The sequence below is a fragment of the Mastigoproctus giganteus genome, chromosome 3, assembly GCF_048544385.1.
Source record: "Mastigoproctus giganteus isolate SK-2022 chromosome 3, ASM4854438v1, whole genome shotgun sequence".
NCBI classification, from domain to species: domain Eukaryota; kingdom Metazoa; phylum Arthropoda; class Arachnida; order Uropygi; family Thelyphonidae; genus Mastigoproctus; species Mastigoproctus giganteus.
In genome coordinates, this window is record NC_143577.1 from 15,232,728 (window position 1) to 15,254,325 (window position 21,598).

At 33.8% G+C, this 21,598-nt stretch overlaps 1 protein-coding gene across 1 annotated transcript in view; it reads right to left on the reverse strand.

Annotated features, from left to right (window-relative positions):
* hyx (cell division cycle 73 hyrax) overlaps positions 1 to 21,598 on the reverse strand; it is a 157,580-nt gene that overhangs the window by 23,108 nt on the left and 112,874 nt on the right. Inside the window, exons 9-11 of the mRNA XM_090370078.1 lie at positions 19,245 to 19,320; positions 9,332 to 9,487; positions 2,002 to 2,227 (exon numbers count right to left, since the gene is read on the reverse strand). Of these exons, the coding sequence (XP_090226204.1) occupies positions 2,002 to 2,227; positions 9,332 to 9,487; positions 19,245 to 19,320 (458 nt within the window). The remainder of the gene's footprint in view (positions 1 to 2,001; positions 2,228 to 9,331; positions 9,488 to 19,244; positions 19,321 to 21,598) is intronic.

Consider the following 21,598-nt stretch of genomic DNA (forward strand, 5'->3'; position numbering starts at 1 on the left):
TATAAGCTCAAAAAATGGAAAATTATTGAGGTATGGTTAAATAACCTCAGAAAATATAGCAAAAGCTTACTTAGCATTAGTAATGGCATATATGTGGTGCAAGTAAGCAAGCTTATACAGCATCGGTAAAAAAAAAAAAGGGGGGGGGAACCATTTCACCTATCCATTTGCTCCAAAAGTTTGTCCAGTTCTTCCTTGCATTTATTTAAGCTATCAGCTTCCACAGTGATGGAAGTTTGTTCTAGCAATTAACCACTCACTGGCTAAAGATAAATTTCTGCTTATCTATTCTGCAACTGTCTTTCCTAAAATTTAAATTTATGCCCCCTCAAGTGTGCAATCTGAGCAAGGGGAAGAATACCATCAGCATTGAGCCTGCTCAAACCATTCAAAGCCTTATACACCTCAATCAGAGGTGTATAAGGCTTTGAATGGCCTCACAGGTGCCTAGACTCCATATGCTGCAATTTGCAGAACTTAAGCCTTTCTTGGTAAGAGCATCCCCTTTATTCCCCTTACCACTTGACATGGTTATAAGATTAACTGAGGGGCAGAGCCCACACATGTTAATAAATACTAAAACTCTCCACACAACAATTCAGTCACTTTCAAATTAATCACGCACACACACACACACACACACACACACACACACACACACACACACACACACACACACACACACACACACACAGGAACATCATCAAGATAATTAATTCCATATTTTCTAGAATTTATATAACTAATATTACAGATTAGAGTAATCTAGAATAGATTGTTTCTTTTTATATGACTGAATCTTAATAAAATTTCCTACAATGTAACAAAGCACAAATGAAATCTTTCTTCTTCTTCCATAGACTTCAGAATTAACCCCAAAGTTTAGGTTCAAACAGTCATTCATCAAAACAGGTTAGGCTGTCAAGTAGAGTCAATTATTTTCTCATTTGTTTGCTAAAGTATAACTGAATCATACAATATACCCAATAAATGTTCAAACTCAAAATTTATGTGGAGTTAAGTGCCTAATGTAAAATATAACATACCTCCATCTTGATACTAGTGAACCTTACATCAATATATATCATTTTTTTCATTTTTTTAAACAAAACTCTTATTAACTTTGGACTATTTTTTTAAACAAAACTCTTATTAACTTTGGACTACTCTACCCAGAACATGACTCCTTAGAGGAATACCCCCCACTATTTTGCAGTAACTAAGAATACATTTATGGTGAAACAACACAGAAGGATTAGATCATACTAGACCTTGAGAAAATGATTAGTAATCAAGAAATTTCGATAATTTAAATAATCAAATGATATAACCAAATGAAATGATTGAATGATATAGAACGATCAAATGATACTTGAATGGTATAACAGAATTTGAATAATCTTTTAATTAGGTTTTTAATTATATTTAATTAGATTTTTCATAATCAGATGAATCATTTGAATGACAAGAGTATAATCGAAATAACTGATTACAATGTCTCAATCATGCCCATCACCAATTTTAATGTTTCATTTGGCATTTCACTGGTGTTAGAATTCCACCCACCCATCTCCAGAATTCATTAAGAGTTAACTTCAAGTCTGGATAGAATACCGAAATTTGATTACTACTCACAAAACTCTAAAATAAGACTAATCAATAACTTTGACCATTATGTAAACCAGTGGCCACAAAGAATACAAAAGATTCAGTTAGGAAAAATATGTCCAAGTAAAAGGAACTGTGCTTCTGAAAATTAATTATTATTCGTTGAAACTATTAATTTCAACTGTGTGCCCATTCCTCGTATGTAACGTAATATACCCAATGTGGGATTATTAAAGATAGTTATAAAACAATTACTTTTTTTTATCCTTAAATCACCAGAGTAACTTTTTTCTTTTTAAAATGATTCATTCACAAACTGACTGTTCTACTGTAATTCTGAAATTAATACAAAAACTCTTGGAATAATTATTTCAGCAAGACAATAATACTAACCAGTCTTCCTGATTAAGCTTCTGTGGATTATCAATTACACGATATGGTACGGTGAAACCTCCTTCCTTCCTACGCTGAATTAAAACTTCGTTTTCCCTCTTGGAACCTTGTGCTTTTTTATCTTCTGTGTTTATGTACCTTAAGTCTTGTAAAATATCCTTAGCATTATACATTGTAATAAGGGACGTTGTAGCAGCAGGAATGATGATAACCGGTGTCTTTGAAACTGGGAGGTGGAGAGAGAAAAAAAAACTGAAGTTACTTCAAATTCAATAAAAAAGTAACAAAAAAAAATTATTTGAAAATTATGAAAAAGTATATTTCAATGAATCGAGTTAACACACATTAAATAAATTACATTTAATTGTAACTAAAGAATGACACTAATTACCTACACAAGCAATACATTACTGCACTTTTATGGCTTGCAAAATAAATTAGAGCCTGGAAGACATAATTTGTGTAAACATAGTCTTGAATTTAGTGATCAACTTTCTTAACTGCTTTCTAACTGGAATTCACCAAAGATTACCTAAATATTCTCCTGTACTTCCTATTTGTCTGTGAATAATCTATTCTACAAGTATATCTTTTACTTGTTTGTGTTGAGTCCCCCCTTGAACTTTCAAACAAAAAATTGTTTCTTTGATTTTCTTTTTTCTAAAATCTTTTTCCCTTCATATCTTAAAATTATTTTCATTATATACAATTCAGTCAATTCTGTGGTTTTTTTTTTTTTTTGCATTACTTTTTGATATGTGCTTTGTTGTGTTTTCTAACTGCATCCTCTCACCTATGTATATCTTTCCACATTCACAAGTATTCTGGTAAATTAGATGTCGTCTTTTTTAAAAGAGGATCTTTGTCATATCTTTCAGCTGGTTTCCCATCTTATTTACATGTTTAAAAATGATTTCTACCCCATATTTTTTTGCAAAATTCAAAACTAAGGCAATTATAGGAACTAATTTAAAACAAGTGCTATGGCTAAAAATCTTAAAGGTATTTTCTTAATTTGGGAACATGGGGAAATACAAATGAAAAATTATAAACTAGAAACAGAGAACAACCACCAGATACTCTTTTCAGATGCTTCTATTAAAAAGGATGGCATGTTACATGCTCAAGTTTCAGTTTGAACATATAACGTGCCTTGCACCTAACGTGTTGCACATAACACCTTGCGATTCTCAAAATTGGCTGAACATGCAGTCAACTGCAAATTCAGGTAGTAGAGCCAGCTCTTGATTATCTAGGGGCAGTTTATCTGGATTGCAGATTAACTAGGGTCTCTACAATTCAAGAAGTCTAAGTCAGCTTAAGTTGGATAACAAAAAGAAATACACAGAATTGTTACAAGTGTTGTTTGTTTATAAATTCTGGAGGACTATGGAAAACAGCCAATATTATATAGGCAACAAATATACAATTAATTTAAACCTTCTTTTCAGAGGTGTTTTTTTTAAAGATCCTACATTGCTTTGAAAGATACTACATAATTTTATACAAGGTGTCCCAAAAGTAGTGAATCCATTTTAGATTTAGATATTTCTTTAAATTATAGTGATAAATCTTTAATTTTTGTTTCAGGTGGTTGGTGCAAAATTGGAGTTTTAATATGAATAGGTGGAATAATGAAGAATGTGATACCATTGTTGAACTATCATCAATTTAGCACTGTGAAATCTCAGCATGCAAACAGACAAAAATTTAATGTTTGCAAAGTCAGTTTGCAAACATTTCAGTTTTCTTCTTTCCTATTACCCAAAAAACCATGTGCCTTAAATGATCGTCAAGCTGCCAATTCAACCTCTTTTAACTGGGTTTCAAACACATCATCTTTCAGGAGTTTCCTAATTTGTGGTCCTATGAAAATTCCTTCCTTAAGTTTGGCATATGTTAAATTAGGAAACACACTTTTCAAGTATGCAAATCTATTATCTTCTTTATCTACTCCCTTCACGAAATTTTTCATCAAACCAAGTTTGATGTGCAGTGGTGGAAGAAGAACCTTGTTTGATTGCACTAAAGGAATATATTTTACATTACAGGTATGAACTCATCCTGCTTGTCCCAATATTGCACAACATAATGTTCTTCTGGGACACAGCCGTCCTACAAACACAAAAAAAAAAAAAAAAACAATATGTGAAACCACCCTCCCTGCAAACCCTGCATTTGCAGTGATCTTAACCTTAAAATCACTGCAAATGTTCTGTCCATAATACTGGTATTTCTTAGCATATAGTAGAACCTTAGACGTGCTTTCATGACTTTCTTTAAGTCCAACTGAATGAAACACAGGAACTGATGGAAATTCAATGCCATTATGAAGCAAAACTGTTTTTTATCTTCATTATGAGGCATCTATGAAAAACAGTCATTCATCTGACTTGCACGACACCTAGTTCTTTCAAAAGTCCAATAATGTCTTTGCAAAAACACACTGTTCTCTGTAGCAAAATATTTCAAAAACTTTTCATGTCTTTTTCGAAACACTGAAATCTTTGTTCCTGCTGTGAGTATATTCCACTGCTGTAACCTAGAACCTAACAGTTCATCTTGTTCTTTCAGCAAATTTAAGTCTCAAACCAAATCATTAACTCATCTTGTTTGATTAAATGTACCTCACTACCTGAACTTACTGGCTGATAGTTGACACCCTGTGAAGTGGAGGCTTCCAGGGAATCCTCAACTTGAACTTGATCACTATTTCTTTCCCACTACTGTTATCCCAAGTTTTGGGGGGCACTGGTACTGTCAAATCATCACTGTGTGGAACGGGCCAAATTGCAGAAGGTATATTTGGATATATTATAGAGTGTTTGCATTTTTTAGACACACCAGACATATTTGTCATACAGAAGTAGCAATCATTACTGTGGTTAGATGATTCTTGCCGAACCATAGGTACTGCAAAAGGCAACGCTTTGAGTTGATCATCGGCAATTTTACATCAAAAATAAAAAGAATAAGAAAGTTTTGTAATGTCATAGATATTTTTCCTTTGAGTCTTTGGGGTAAACCGCCTACAAACATAACAAAAATTGTCTGGATGACTGATACACTTCCTACGTGTTATTCATTGTAGCACTAAATGAATTTCGGAAAACAAATTCAGTTTTGAACACTACAATATAAAAACAACACAAAAAAATTTTATCACTACACAGTGCACAGAAGTGGCAACTCATTAGTTCTACTCATGAGAAAACACTGAAAGGAAAAATATTTGCAAATTGGCAGGAAAAGACGAAATTATTTTACTGCTACCACAACGGTTGCAGGCCACCCTCCTATTCTCAATGGACTATTTATGTTTGGAGAATAGATTTACAATCCTGAGAACATGTCACGATCAGTTAATACTTGAAAAACCTTGGCACAGCCTACAAAAATTCTCACCAAAAATGCTAAGTGTGCTCTCTTCAAACTGCAAATTGTTGCATCAGAATTTGAACCTAAGAACCATAGGTAGAAGTTTGATTATGTTTATCACAAGAAAACTGAGGCCAGAATCGATTGCTAAAATTAAGAGAATTAGTTGTTAAAATAAATCGGTGTGTCATACATCTGATTATGCAAAATTGGCATATTTTGGTAAAACGCAACTCCCTCTATATTTAATAACTGTGACGTGATGTGAAAATATCATGGTGATTTTCGAAATCTACGCATAAAAATTGGTTAAAAACAGCACTTAAGTTCTTGGAGTTAAAAATTGTGTTGGCTAGTGATATCAAAGAACTCTTGGTTTTATAGCTAATACTTGAGATAGGTAAGTGATAAAAAAAAAACAATTTTAATGATGCATTTCGAATACTGTGTCCAAATTTTAGAGAGTGAATCTAAAAACAGATATTAAACTTCTTGAAAGGGTCCCTAGAAATGCAACCCACTTAGTAAGATTTGCTACCCTTAAGAGGAAAGATTTTGAATATGTAGACTACAGAGCTTGGCAACCAAACAACACAGAAGGTACCTGATTTGGGTCTATCAAACTCTACAAAGGGATAGTAAAATGAATTAAGGTTAAATTAAGTTACCTCTATGGATATTTGAGGCCAACAGCTTGTGGATATTCAAAAATTAGCTGAATAGTTACCAACAGGAGGAGGGAAACAAACAGTTTATTTTCTTTCTTTTTTATTTGTTATATATTTTATTTTTTACTTTATTATTATCTTGATTTATTACTATTTTTTGTTTAATTTATTTATTATTTTTTTTTTTTTTGGGGTAGTGCAGCAAAAGCCTGTGACCTCCTTGCACTATACAGCTAATACTCATAAACCACAGTGTCTCCTGATAATTTATAGAACTGCCTGTAGAGCCAGGCAAGTTATACACAGTGCTCTTAGTGTGAGACCACACAGTATTAATACCTGCCTGCAGCAATGGTTCCACAGAATGCAAATACTCTAGCACCATGCGATTTCACCAAGCCCTACTTGCATCTGCAAATTAGAAACTGTCTCGTGTGAAGGTTGTCAAAACATGTGCTGGGGCCTGGCAGCCACCAACAGCCTCCTTCCAGGGACTGCCTTCCTTGTCTCACTCCCTAACCTAACCCCAACTACATATCTTCCCCTCTTCTTCTATCAATTCATCTACCTTTCACAGTTTTTTTTTTTTTTTTTTTTTAAGGGCTTGCCTTCTGGAACTTCAGAGTCCTGGAGGGCAGCAGAGTACAGAGCTTGGTGAAGTACACAGCCCCTAGCCAGTGAATATCCAAGTGAATTTCTGCAGGCTGACTATTAAGAGGCCAGACATACAACACAACACACACAATGGGTAATGTAGGGGATACTACAACACAGAAGACATCAGCAATTTGTAGAGAACCTCTAGAAAATGATTAGACAGTGGGTACATGTCCCAAACATCCCGTGTATTGTCTGGCTGGGTAATAATAAACTACATAAACTAAGTGCTTCGAGCCAGCTCATCGTCTCTCGTGTTGTGAGGAGCATAAAGTTGGTGGAAATTTCAATGCTATTTATCTTGTATTCAAAAGTGTTCAAGGAAAGCTGGCAGTTTTCTGATGTTGATGATTATAGAATCCACATCTCAACTGTTGAATTACAGCTTAGGCGAAATGCATCAGGATCTAGATGTAAACAGGCCTTCTAGAGCCAGCTGCTACGAACTGTGCTGCACATGATGTGAAAGGAGAAAGAGAAAATAACATGACAGAAGCCAGAATTTTGTCATTTCTCATGGGTTGTTCTCAGATGAATTCTCTAAACTCCATGTTACTAACCACAGCACTAGGGATGCATCCTACTGATATCAGATCAATGGTGAATTCTGATAAATTTGTTGATGATCCAAAAAAAAATTTTTAAAAAACCATAACAAGATATTCAAATACAGAGTTTCAGAAGTCCATAAAATTTAAGTAAATGCCAAGCAGATAAGTATTCTGAGGCAGGTGGCCTTGGTGCCTTTCTTATATTACTGGGTTCTACCATTCTTCTGATCTTTTGTCCAAGACTGCTCTATTATAGTCTTTAGTAAGACTGCACTAGAGCAGTCTTGTTGATGGACTTGTAGCATTTTCTTCAAGCTGAAAAACATGGTAAATAAGGAGAATTGTAACCATTCTGGTACTGATATATATTATATTAGCAGGCATTCTTCTTAAGGCAATTTATATATTATGCTGCTGGTTCAGTACCATGTTTCATATGTGTACATGGTACTGGACCATCACAAGTACAGCACTGGTATATAATCATCACAATTATCTATACATATGTAGATCGTACCTTGTATGTATATATGAAAAATAGATCTTTGAAGTACTAATTCTAATGCTTCTGCAACTTCTGGAAGCATTCCTGATAGGCTTCTTTTGGAATTGATAGTTGCATGTTGCATTCTGAATAATTCCCTCTTTCCTCAGTTGCTGCTTTGTTTTGTTTTTCCCAAGCTTAAAAGTCCCCTAAAAGGGGACTTTTAAGCTTGGGAAAAACAAAACAAAGCAGCAACTGAGGAAAGATAGGGGACTTTTAAGCTTGGGAAAAACAAAACAAAGCAGCAACTGAGGAAAGAAAGGGGACTTTTAAGCTTGGGAAAAACAAAACAAATGGGCTATATCCAGTGAATATTGACTCTAATTTTGACTGACTGCAGATAAATGAGTGATTCGTGCATTACTGTCTATGTGAGTTACTGAACATGCTGAGACAAATCATAAATTATTACAATGCCACAACTGTATTAATTTATGATTTGTCAATTTAAAATGTCAGTCCCCATACTTTTTTGATCAGACCTCATATATATATACACAGATATATACAATAATGTCAGGCAATAACACTCCTGCTTATAGTGTTATCTCACTTTTATTTAATGCTCTTTCCTTCTGGTCTTATGGTCAATCCTATCAAGTACCACTTTTTTTTAACAACTACAGCACTCTCCACTTAAATTTTTCCCCCACTTATGTCACTTTTTTTTTCTTTTTCTTAAGTCCCGAAAAAGGAATAACCCAGATATAACCAATCTTCCTCTTGATTTTTAGGATCTGGAAAAAGGATGGCAGAGACTAAATTCTAGGAATCATTAATCATATAGTCTGCTTATGTCATAGAAATCATTCTAGGTTCCAGTGGCATCTGTTTCATATTTAACTCGAACCTTTCACACACACTCTGCTTGGCTCTTTTTAAGTTCAACGTTATTGAATTTGTTTTTTTGTGTGTTTCACATGGAATCAATTAATAAAATATTTTAATAATGGTATAATAATAATAATTATTATTATTAAACATAATACCTAAGTAAAACTGTATAAATGTGATAAATGTAGTATTACCATAATAATAATAATAATTATTATTATTATGGTAATACTACATTTATCACATTTATACAGTTTTACTTAGGTATTACATTTATCACATACTACTTGAGGTATGTTCAATTAGTAAAATCATTTCAATCTAATATTAAAAATAGCAAGAGTTTCTTTTTAAGCAACTTACCTCTTAAAAAGATGCTCTTGCTATTTTTTAATATTAGATTAGTAAGAGAGACAGTAATTAGCAGACACTGGACTATAATTAAAGTCAATAAAGTCAATCTTTTTAAAAATTTTCATTCTTCATTTCATATATATGAAAAAAGTTATACATTGAGAAAAATATGGAAAACTATGAAAATGGCTTTATTTTTCATTTTAATTAGGTCTATGCAGAAGTACAGACTTAATTAAAATGAAAAATTTTAATAAAAAACTTTTATATTAATAAACATAACCTGTGAAAACTGATACCTAAAAATTAATTACAAAAAAATTTCAAAATCAATGTTCTAATACCTCTTTTTTGAGACTGTCTATTTGTTGAAATAATCTGAGGTGGCTGGAGCTGTGGAGCTGGAATAATCGGTCGCTTAGGCTGAGAACCCTCAGTCACAGATTTTAATGTCATACCATGGTACGTACCCATAGTATCAATTTTAAAACCTTCAGTCTCTGAAAATTACAGAAAATAAAACAGAAAATTATTATATGATTCAAAGTTTTGAACAGCTGATATGTAATAAGAGGTCAGTGAAAGAATTAGAATTGCAAATAATAATGAGATCTATTTCAGTTTTATACATTTATTCCATGCATAAAACTGAAATAGACTCTTCTAAGACTAATGTATTGTGTAAATGACATTACATGGGATCTTAAGAAATATGATTTATAAGGAAACCACTTAATTCACAGAAATTTTGTCTTCGAAGGGAGCAGTTACTGATACTCTAATGCAGGTACTCTAATTTAATTACAAAAAACTCAAAACTTCCTTTTTTCACACAGATTAATTGTTTTTTTTTCTTTATATCATATTACTTAGATTCCAAGTCATTTTATAAATATACATACATTATTTTTACAATATTTAATCAATAATATATTCTTCCACTGAGAAATTTGAATGACAGAATAGAATGAAAATGCTATCTCCCAAAATAATGTTATCAATTTATTGTACCCTAATCTTGTCTTATCTTATCTTAACCAATAAATTTTATTTACAGGTTAACATTAAAAGAGATTTATTTATCATTTTTTTTTATATTGTACTGAGGTTTTTAATAATAAAATACAGCAGACTCTCGATTTACCGGGATTGGATTAACCGGGAAGCGGATTAACTGGGACACTTCAAGAGTCCAAATTAAAAAAAAAAAAAATCAACCAGAAATCATAAAATTCAAGTAATAACCAGAACAGGTATAAACAGATTGCAGAATAGATTTTGCAAGTAACCGGCGTTATAAGTCGTCATTGGGAGATTAGTGTACATATTATCTTGCAATCCCCCGCTGTCTTCACATGTACCATTCAAAACAAAACAAAAAAATGTTTAGTTTGATTTAGTGCGTCATGTCGATTGTTGTGTTCTGTCGCACCGCAAAAGGCCAAATTTTGTTTCGTTATTTATGTCAGGGATGCTAGAATTTTTTTTTTTTTTTATAAACCGCAAAAATGATGGGCAAACGCAAGAGTTGTGCTTTCAAATTAAACAGAAACTTGAAATTATTCAAAAGTTTGAAAATGGTACATCTGTTAAATGTCTAAAGAACCATTATAATGTTGGTAACTAAACCATACACAACATTGTAAAAAAATAAAGGGAAGCTATTCGATTTAAAATTGACATCATAAAAAAAATAAAGGGAAGCTATTCGATTTAAAATTGACATCATAAAAAATAAAGGGAAGCATCATATTGGACACCTGAGTAGTACCTGTTTAGTTTTTTCAGTTTTTTTTCGTGATTAATAGCAGGTAACTAAATCAGCAGATACGGGGCCCAACTGTAATTAATAATTATTAATTTATTAAATTCTATTCTATTAAATTATTAATTTATTAAATTCTATTCTATTAAATTATTAATTTATTAAATTCTATTCTATTAAATTATTAAATTCTATTCTATTAAATTTATAAAATTAAATTATTTATTTAATAAATGTGTATTAATTTTTCACATTTAAATTTCCATTAACCTAATCTTCCTATGAATCTGCTTGTAAAGGCAGTTTACCCTATCAAGATTTCTGTGAAGAAATACTATTCGTTATCTAGATGGAAATAAGCCCCCCCCCCGCCCCCAAGTTTTATTTTCATGTGGTGAAGCTACATTTCATTAAAATGTAATATATCAAAAGCTGTTAGGTTAAAAATCCAAAGCCATCGAGATTACAAGTTAAGCTAAAGTTCAGTAAAATGATAGCAGGAACAGGATCCTTTGCCATAAACCAAAACCAAAACCAAAAATACATTTAAAACCCATTACACTATGAATTAGCCTCTAAAACAGCACATGGAAGTATTGCCACAGTCAGAGTGGAGCACCGTCAGGGTGGAGTACAGATCCACAATGGGTCTGAAGAAAAAACCAAACAATTTGGAGTACAGTAAACCCCCGATATTCGCGGTCGCTGATTTAATATAAAATGAAACCTAAAAAAATGTGAATTTTAAAGCGCCGTAAACATTTTCCACCATAAAAAACATGGGCGTGGCTAAAATTATCTTTCCCAGTCAAAAGAGTGCTCAGTGGGTGGGGGAGGGAGGGGTGACAAAATCACGAGCGTGGATGTTTCTCGCTAATCCTTGTTCAGTATGTGTTATGCGCTTGTCATGGAAGGTTTCGTCGTTGCTTTTAATTTATATGCTTATAAATTGAATAAATTTATCAATTTATAAACTGATATGCTTACAAAAGTGACTTTTTCGAGCGTGTTAACGGAAGAAAGTGACTTTATTGTGGACAAGTTCTTTCTAACCCGTACAAAAATATGGCTACGAATAACAAGGGAAATGTGAAAAGATCAAAGAAGGTGATGACATTAGCGAATAAAATTGAGTTATTAGACAAATTTTCTAATGGTGAAAGTGTCTCCTTAGTGGAAAAACATTATAAAATCAATGAGTCAATGGTACGATCAATCAAAAAATCGGAAGAAAAAATCTGCCGTAGTGTCCGTGAAAACGCGCTAATTGCATCAAAAATTTGCTCTGTAACTCGCAATGTTAAATTAGAAAAAATGGAAAAGGCTTTAAATCTGTGGATAGAAGACCTAACTCAAAATAAAATTCCGTTAAGTTCACTCATCATTCGTGAAAAGGTAAAACTACTTTATCAACACTTTAGCAAAACTGGTGATAGAACTGGCGGGATAAGTTTTTTAGCTAGCAAAGGTGCTGGTTTGAAAGATTTGTTTGAAATTTCTAATAAATATTACATTTAATATTAAATTGTTTCTTATTTTCATTTCGATGACATATGCTTGCATTTCACTATGTACTGTCTATGTACATAGTCATATTATGAAGGTACATATAATACATACATAGACAAAATTTTAGACTAGTTTTTCTTATATATTTCATACTTTGGAACGGAACCCTTTTATTACTATGGGAGACATAACTCAGTATTCGCGGCATTTCTCAGGAACATAACCCCCGCGAATAGCGGGGGTTTACTGTATATGAATGCAATATAAGGAGAGGATTGCCCATAACTACAGTAAGTCCTCAACTTCCGTGTTAATTTGTTCCAGTGATTTCAGTGCAAGTTGAAAAACCATGTAAGTTGAATAGTGCTTAAATATGATCTATTTTTAATTGCCTGAATTTTCCTCTGAAAAGAAAATTCAAGCAAATCAACTTCTATTTATGAAAACTTATTGGAAATAAAACTTTATTCAATATCCTATCGAGTACATACCAATACATATATATAAAAATATATCTAATTTAGCTGAAAATACCCATTCTATACTAATCACTTAATATGTTCTCAGACTTAGGAGATTTTGATGGTGTCTTGAAGTACTTGTCCACCACTCCAATCACTTTTTCAAAGCTGTTCGGTGATCCTGGGCTTTTAAGCCAGCTAGTCCTTTGTCAATCATTTTAAAGCATTTTGCCATTTCCTTGGTATCAAAGCATTTTGATGGATCAACTTATTGTACATCCTCCGAAACCTTGTCTTCATTTTTATGGTCATCAAGCTCCATGAAATAAAATTATTTATTGCAATAAAAATCATTGCTTAATTCCTTTCTATGACTTTGAAACAATTCAATAAAGTCATTTTTCTCTAAATTTAATTCCAATGTTCTGGTCGTTTCCACATCTCTAATTACATATTCAATTTCGTCACTTCCTGAAGCATCTTGAACAAACTGGTGGTGGTGGGGGGGGGTGAGTTTTTTCCAGACAGCATTCATGGTTGATACTGTAATTTCATTCCAGGCAGAATCGATGTTTTTAACAGCTTTGTAAATGTCAATTTTTTTCCAGAACTGTTTCGGATCTGGCATTCTGTCCTTCAGTGGCCCTTACTGCCTGTCTAAATGTTGTTCGTAGATAATACTTTTTGAATGTGTGTATTAGACCCTGATCCATGGGTTAAATGAGGGAAGTTGTATTTTCAGGCAAAAATATAACTTTTATGTTTTCGTGAGTCACACATAGTTGTTGGGGAAAAATTTCTTGGGTCACCCATGCTTTTTGATTGGACTTCCACACAACAGGATGCCTTTGAAATATTTTTGAAGGCCCTTGGATTTTCACTATGGTAAACTAACAGTAGTTTTATTTTGCAACCTGCAGCAGCATTTCCACCAAAAAGAAGGGTTAATCTGTCCTTTGATACCTTAAATACTGGCATAGTTTTTTCTTCTTGCGATATGTAAGAATGATCTGGCATTTTTTTCCAATACGACCCGGTCTCATCTACATTGAAGACCTGTTGTGGTAGGTAATCCTCGTTTTTGATGATTTCTGGTAAAAGTTTTGGGGAATTCGTTGTTGTTGGTATTTGGCTTAACAACACAAGAGATATTGAGGCCAAACTGTGCCTACTCATAGTTTATTTAGTTGAAATATACCGGTGTAGATGTTAAATTAAATACTCCTGTATAGGCCAATACATTTTAAACAGATTATAAGTTCTTCTATGTTTGCATCATTTCCCAGGATATGAGTTAAATTATGTGAGATGTTCAGCCTAGAGCCCGACTGAAAAGTGTGTGACCGTATGGTTGAATATCAAACAGAAAATGCCTAACCATAAGTTCTGTGAGTTTGCAGTTGGACAGTAAATGGATGTTGGCTGGTGGCGGCACATATTCGGACTGTTTTGAAAGAGAGAGCGGAAATTATAGAAGCCAATTCAGAAGAACAGTGCCCATGGAAGTATCTGTAGAAAAGGCATGCAGACATGACTGTCACAGGATGAACACCAAGGTGGATCTTCTCCCACTAGTGGGAACAGATGGGTACGATGAGTGTGTCCAATTCTGAGTCTTGCCAGTACCACTTCCTCTTGTCTATTTTATCGAAAGCCTCAGAGCCACAACTTTGGTTCTTGCTTTATTTGGTAAAGTTTATTGTTGGTGTTACTTTTACAGATCTGTGACCAGTTGTCGTAATTTGCTTTGCAATAATAGGCTTATAATCGGTGTAACGAACCTAAGGATGTTCTGGTACAGCTGGATGAGGATGTTTTTTTGTTTTTTTTTTATGAAAACCACAAACACTAGAGGTATTAGAATCTGTACTACTTAGTACTGTGCTTGGGTTGGAGATTAAGAAGATGGAAGAAGATATTTGTTGACATTAGACTTGAACTTCTGCAGATTGTAATTTTCAGGAAATACATATGAAGGAAGGTTGTTCCAGAAAACGGCAGTTGAATGAATACATGAGGAAGATGAAAAGTTGGGTTCTGTGAGTTTGAAGTTGGACAGTAAATGGATGTTGGCTGGTGCGGCACATGTTCGGACTGTTTTGAAAGAGAGAGCGGGAATTATAGAAGCCAATTCAGAAGAACAGTGCCCATGGAAGTATCTGTAGAAAAGGCATGAGCAGAAACAGTACATCTATGAGAAAGCGAGTGAAGAGACTCTGTTAGAGATGAATCATTAATTAACCTAACTGCCCTCTTCTGAATGGAATCAAGAAGCTTGAGAGAGGTTTTGGGGCACCACCCCAGATGTGGGAACAATATTCCATGGCAGGGCAGATTTGCGATTTATACAGAGTGAGCAGCTGTTTGGAAGAAAAGTAACGCCGAGAGCGAAAGAGAAAACCAAGTTTTTTAGATGCAGAGGAAGCAATATTTGTAATGTGCTTGTGCCAAGAGAGATTAGAAGTCAGGGTAATCCCCAAAAGAGATATATCATTTTGCCTAGAAATTGGAGTGTCACTAAAGATAAGCATAGGAGCAGAAGAATCCTTTTTGCGAGATATAAGACAAGACTGAGTTTTAGGGTTGAAATCAACTAAGTTGTCTTTGCCCCACTGGAGAATTACCTGAAGATCGGCATTTAAGGAATTGGTAGCGGATATTCAAGAAGTTGAAGCTGATTGAGCAGAGCAAGGTTTCTCAAAATTGGATAGGATTTCCAGTCAATGGAAGGAGGTCATTAATATACAAGAGGAAAAGAGTGGGGGCAAGAACTGAACCTTGGGGGACACCAGCATTAGTCAAGAAGTTAGAAGATAGAGAGTCATCTACAATCACCCACAGTGAGCAATCAGAGAGAAACTGGATAACTAATTACAAAAAACAGTTGGCAAACCATAGGATGGCAGCTTGTTTAGAAGACCTTTATGCCAAACACAATCGAAAGCCTTTGAGATGTCAAGAGCAACTGCTTGTGTTTCACCGAACCTTTCCATTGAATTTGTCCATAAATAAGTAACATAAGCCAGAATATCACCAGTGAATCGACACTGACAGAATTCATATTGGCGATCGTTGATCAGACAGAAGGTTTCTAGGTAGTTTAAGAGTTGGCAGTTAATTGATTTCTCCATTATTTTAGAAAGAGTAGAAGTAATTTCAATGGGATGATGATTGGATGGGAGGGATTTGTCACCCATTTTAGGAACTGGATGGATATGAGCAAAATTCCAAGCAGAAGGAAAAACACCTTTGGAATAAGAAAGTGAAAAAGGCAGCAAAGAAAAGGAGTGAGTTCAGGAGCACAGGTTTTGAGAACAAGTGGAGAAATACCATCAGGACCTGGAGCTTTCTTAGCATCAAGATTCGTCAAAATCCTTCTGACATTCTTTTGACAGAAGACCACAGAAGGCATTGAATGAAGCATGCTAGGAATGGTGAGAGGTGTTTTACCAAGATCATTAATACATGAGTTGGAAGAAAAATGGGATGCAAGCTGGTCAGCTTTATCCTTGGCCTAAGTGAAAATAGAACCATCTGGCAGAGATGGGCAAAAGTTGCGGCCAATTGCTCTGGCAAGAGACCAGAATGCTTGGCTACCATTAGGGCAAGAAACAATTTTTCTACTCTTAGCCTGTTCAAAATCTAGTTTGGAATGATTAACAACTGCTTTACAATTGTTGAGAGCTTTGGCAGAAAATGAAACTGAAGAATTGGAAACAAGACAATTACAATATGCAACATTTTTCTCTTGAACAGCTTTATCACATTTATTGGAAAACCAAGGTTTAGATGATAAAGGACGAGATTTTAAAGTGGAATAAAGGATTCCATTCCTACAAGAATAATTTCACTGACACAATCAAAGCAAACATTGACATCAGAAGTTTTGAAACAGTAATCCGACCAAGGAAAAGAAGAAAAGAAATCTTACAGGTCATCCCATTTTGCATTCTTGTAATGCCAAACAATACGAGGTTGGGAATAGCCATGGGATAAAGGCTCCACTGGAGAAGAGAAAAATCACCAAGTTGTGATCTGAGGTGCCCCTAAAGGACCACTTCACTTCAACCATGTACTTAGAAGGGTTATTTGTGAGAAAAAGATCAAGCATGTTGACTGTATGGTTAGGATTGTCCAGTATTCTTGTAGGTAAATGAACAATCTGTGCAAGGTCATTAGTAATTGCAAAACCCTCAGCATCTCAAACAGTTGGGTCAGTGTGACTAGAAAGTGGAAGCCACCTGGAGTTGTGAACATTCAAATCACCAAGGAAAATTACCTCACTGTTAGGAAAGTTGCAAAGAGAGGAAGTCAGCTCCAAGTGAATAGTGGAATTGGGAGAATGGTAGAGACAACAGATTAATTTGACACAATGAGCTAGATAGAGTTTTAAGCTAGAGAAGATTGAAAAGAGGAGATTCCAAATTACCAAGTCTCTGACAGGAATATCAGAACGGACATATGCACAAGTACCACCTTTTATATTTTTTTCAATTTAACTTTTACATGCAACAAGATAGGGAAAATGTAACACACTAAAGAAATCTAACTTTGAATTTTTTTTTAATATGGCACCTGTACGGGAAAAGGTTGGACACCACTGCAGTAGAAGGTGGGCCAGAGCCCATTGGGAATACAGATTTGATCTGCTCACTGGTGACCAGCACGACTTCTCCGTATGCCGGACAGGTGGTCGGATAGGTTTTACCAGGTACCACTAAATTATAGAATGGTAATCCCTTTAGCTCTCTTAATTCGCTCAACAACACTAATTGCCTAAATTACCTGAAGGCCAGAAATGCGAACAGTGCGTACCGAATTAATTCTCTCCTAATCCGTTCACTATATGAAAATTTTCTCGCTCAATGGAAACTATTTTAAATGTAACTTCCAAGGGGAATTCAAAATAATTAAACAGAGGTCCAACTGAGCAATTTAGAATTATAAAAATGGTTATACAGTTTTATATAGAAAATATCTTAACAATAGACAGTGAAAAATGTAAATTTAGTTAAATAATTTTAAGCTTATTTGAATAGTAGATAAACATGTAAAAAAAATTTACAGAATATTACAAATTTCGAAGTGCACTGCATCCAAATGTCACAAGTCACTGATAATAAAGGTGCCGGTACACCGTACCATTGCGTACCGTCACAAAAAAAGCACTATATATATATATAACCGGAATACAAAAGTAGAGTAATTCCAGTTTACTGGAATAATTGGGTATTTGATGCCTCTAACTTTAATGTGGTCAGCTTCACCCACTGGCATTCCAACATCTCAAAAAAAGGTGCATTAAATTATCATCCTCTCTCAATGTATTAGGATAGCCACTATAGGCAACAGCAATATCCTAATCTTACACAATATTAAAATTCTCTAATAAACTTCTTGGCAGCAATTTTCCTCCAGCCTTCCTTTACTATCATTTTAAGAAAGCATTCCATATCTTAAAATATAAAAAGTTGCTTGACTACCAAACTGATAGTAATAGTAATAGAGGCATGTGATGCAAGAAAAAAAGTGTATGAGGTTATGTAGCATCAGTCCAAAAAAAAAAAAAAAAACCCCTTTTTACATTCAGGCTTGTACATACTGTACAGACAATACCCCCTTAGCCTCTTTGGCGTCTCATAGTCTAAAAAACTTGTGCCCACCGAATGGCTACCAAGGGGTGTTATTACTTTTCGTAAAAATTTACATTTTTTGTCATATTATATTATTATAACATTACTGACTTAAACACATGACACATTCTCCCTGACCTATGTCCAGGGTCCTACTATAGGAATAGGTTTTGCATACCCGGACTACCTGATTTCGCCTATATTCCTCTTCTTCCATTGACTTTTTACTGTCCTTAATCCCTTTAGTTTTTATTTCTCGTGAGCAATTAGGTTGCCCAAAAGCAAAATAGCGATACTACTTGTTCTGCTACCATTCACTTTTTTTGTCTCTAAGTTTAGCATCTTTCTAAGCTACTTTGTCAGTTTTGTATTTCTCCTCTATCCTGAGCTGTGATGATTCATTGGTTTAAATGCCGATCTTCCCATCACACTTTGTAACGTTAGCTTTGATATATTTACAGCCTCTCCCCTCCCACATGTGCAGTTGCTATAACATGTTATAAATACTCCAGGAACTAATTTGCTATTTCTTTTGTACACTTATGCAGCTTAGTTAGACAGTCACTCACCTCTGTCCATCTCCCAGACACCTGCTTAACACGACAGTAAGTTGTCTTTGGCTATGTTTTAATTTCGTAAATTTGTTGAGGAACTACAAGATGTAGTTTAGCACTAATGAATTTGTAAATTCTTCCTTTATGATGTTATTTAACTATTATGTAGCTAATCAGATAAAATGGATTTGCACTTTCAAAAGTGTCATATATATATACAAGCACTGATTAATGATTCTTAGCACACCATTCAAAACTATATCTAAAAGTAATACATAAATACACACACACATATATAAATACATATATATAGAGAGCGAGAGAGTCATAATTACCTTCCTTGCTTCGAAATCTCTCCTGATCATATCTGTTATAAACAACAGGCTGAGTTACTGGACGCACTGGTGTAGCCTACACAAGGAATTGAAATAAAATTAAAAACTTAGCTCATAACTACACATAGGAAAAAATAATCTGACAAAGACTTGGGAACTCAGCTTAAATATTTCATAAATTTAAAGCTTCACACATTTTTATCAATACATTCAAAACACACAAAGTTATTAATTTAGTATTGACTCATCTACCATCAGCTGCTGTTGTTGTTGGTGTAGATGTTTATCAGCACAAGGGCAACTTAGGCCAAAATGTACCTATTCTGGTATTTGGACAGATGCTGGAAATTTCCTTTATTTGATTTTAGAAATATTTATATAGTCTAGTTTGTTTAAGATAAGCAAAGATCTTGTCCAGATTAGCATTGTTTCCCAACAGGTGGGTTAGTGATAAGGGTTCTTGCATTTGTCAGAGAGCAGAAAGTATGATTTCTGATGTGAGAATGAATTGGAACAGTCTAAGAGAATAGGCCAGACTGTAAGTTGTGATGAATAATGCATGCATATAGGAGGATCGTCACCCATGAGCAGGAACAAGTGGGTCGGGTGTGTGTGCCCTATGTTTTCCAGTATTACCTCTTCATGCCTGTTTCGCCTGTAGCTGGAGTTCCATAGTTGTGGTTCACGTTTAATTTTAAATTTATATGGGTCTTCCAGATGTTTAACCACTGGTCTCCACAGATATGTGTTAGTAAATCTATATAGAGTACTTGGAAAGATGGAGGTGCAGTACTGTTTGGCTGCCTGGTCTGCTGTTTCATTACCTATGATGCTAGCATGCCCTGGAATCCAACAGAAGCTTAGAGTATGATTCCTATTCCGTAAATGATTTAGACCAGACCATATTTCTTTTACTATGGGATGTGAAGTTGAGAATTTATTACTTATTGCGGACAGTGCACTCACAGTCTTTATATATTAAACTACTAGGATTGAGATAAATATTGATATTCTCAATAGCCAGCTGGATTGCATACAGTTCTGCAGTATAACTGCTACCATCAGCAATGTTATTCTAGTTTTTAAAATACCAAATATTTATCACAGTACTTTTTTAAGTACCAAATATATACTTCTCAACATCTTTATCCCAATGCAAACAAAAGTTTTATTTGTTCTTGTAATTAAGTTGTTGCACAGCGTTACAATTTGCAAAGCAGACTACCTAAGATCCACAGAGATTGAATTTTAACAATAAAAAAGGGTAAGGAAATTAAATCATTACTTAACAGTTTAGCCTAGGCTGATGAGAGCATAAATTATGTACGTTCCCACATCATATATGATATGATATTTATTTAATATATTAAGTGAAATTAATTACCTTCCACATTTTTTAAATGCTACCAAAGTGAATGTGAACAGAAAAGGTCAGGATATAACTGAAGTGAAATGTAGAGTTGCATCTGCAAAGTGGAAAATTAAAAAACATTTTATCTTCTGATATAGCACAAATGGACTAAATAATACATATTTGTTTACCCAAGTAAATTCCTGAATGGTCCTAAATAAATCTAAATAAGCACATGCAAGTTAATTAATATAATTAAAGTTAACTACCCTACTATTTAAATAATAATTTAAATGGCTAATCAAATAATACTGCTTAAAATTTATATAAACTACTTTGTCTAAATAATTTAAGCAGTCAAAAATTCTTATTTCTTTAAAGTAATAAATTTATTATAATGATAAATACAAAATATAAACCTATAATTCTCTTAATGGACAGGCAGAAAATAAAAAAGAAAGAGCAAATTTCTGAACAGTACAATGAATTTCAGAAAACATTAATTTTTTCTTAGCACATTAGTAACTAAGGAATGGGATATTATTTCATTGATGAAAGCTGATAACAACATAGAAGTTTACTAGTTGCTGAAAATCACTCAAGACAGCCTTTGTAATGGAATCCAGTTGACTTTGGAAAATCAACAAAATGATCGTTCTACTTTTTAGAAACTAAACTTGTAGAAACTATTACACCAAATTCAATACATTTATTTTATAGTTTATAGCATAATGTTATGATGCCTTTCTCAGCACTTTGGTAGCATCTAAAGAAGAATTGAGAAATAAATCATTACAAACTCTTAACTTTCTCTTTCTACAATTGTCTCCAAATCATATCTTAATATCCCAACTGCATGATCTAATAATTACATGTATTTATTTAATCCTACAGTTGATAATCCATTCCAAAGGTTTTTATTGACTTTTCTATTACAAAATGCTTCTTCATTTTTCTTTTTGTGTAATCTATTTTCCCTCCTATTATTTTGAAAATTTTTCTG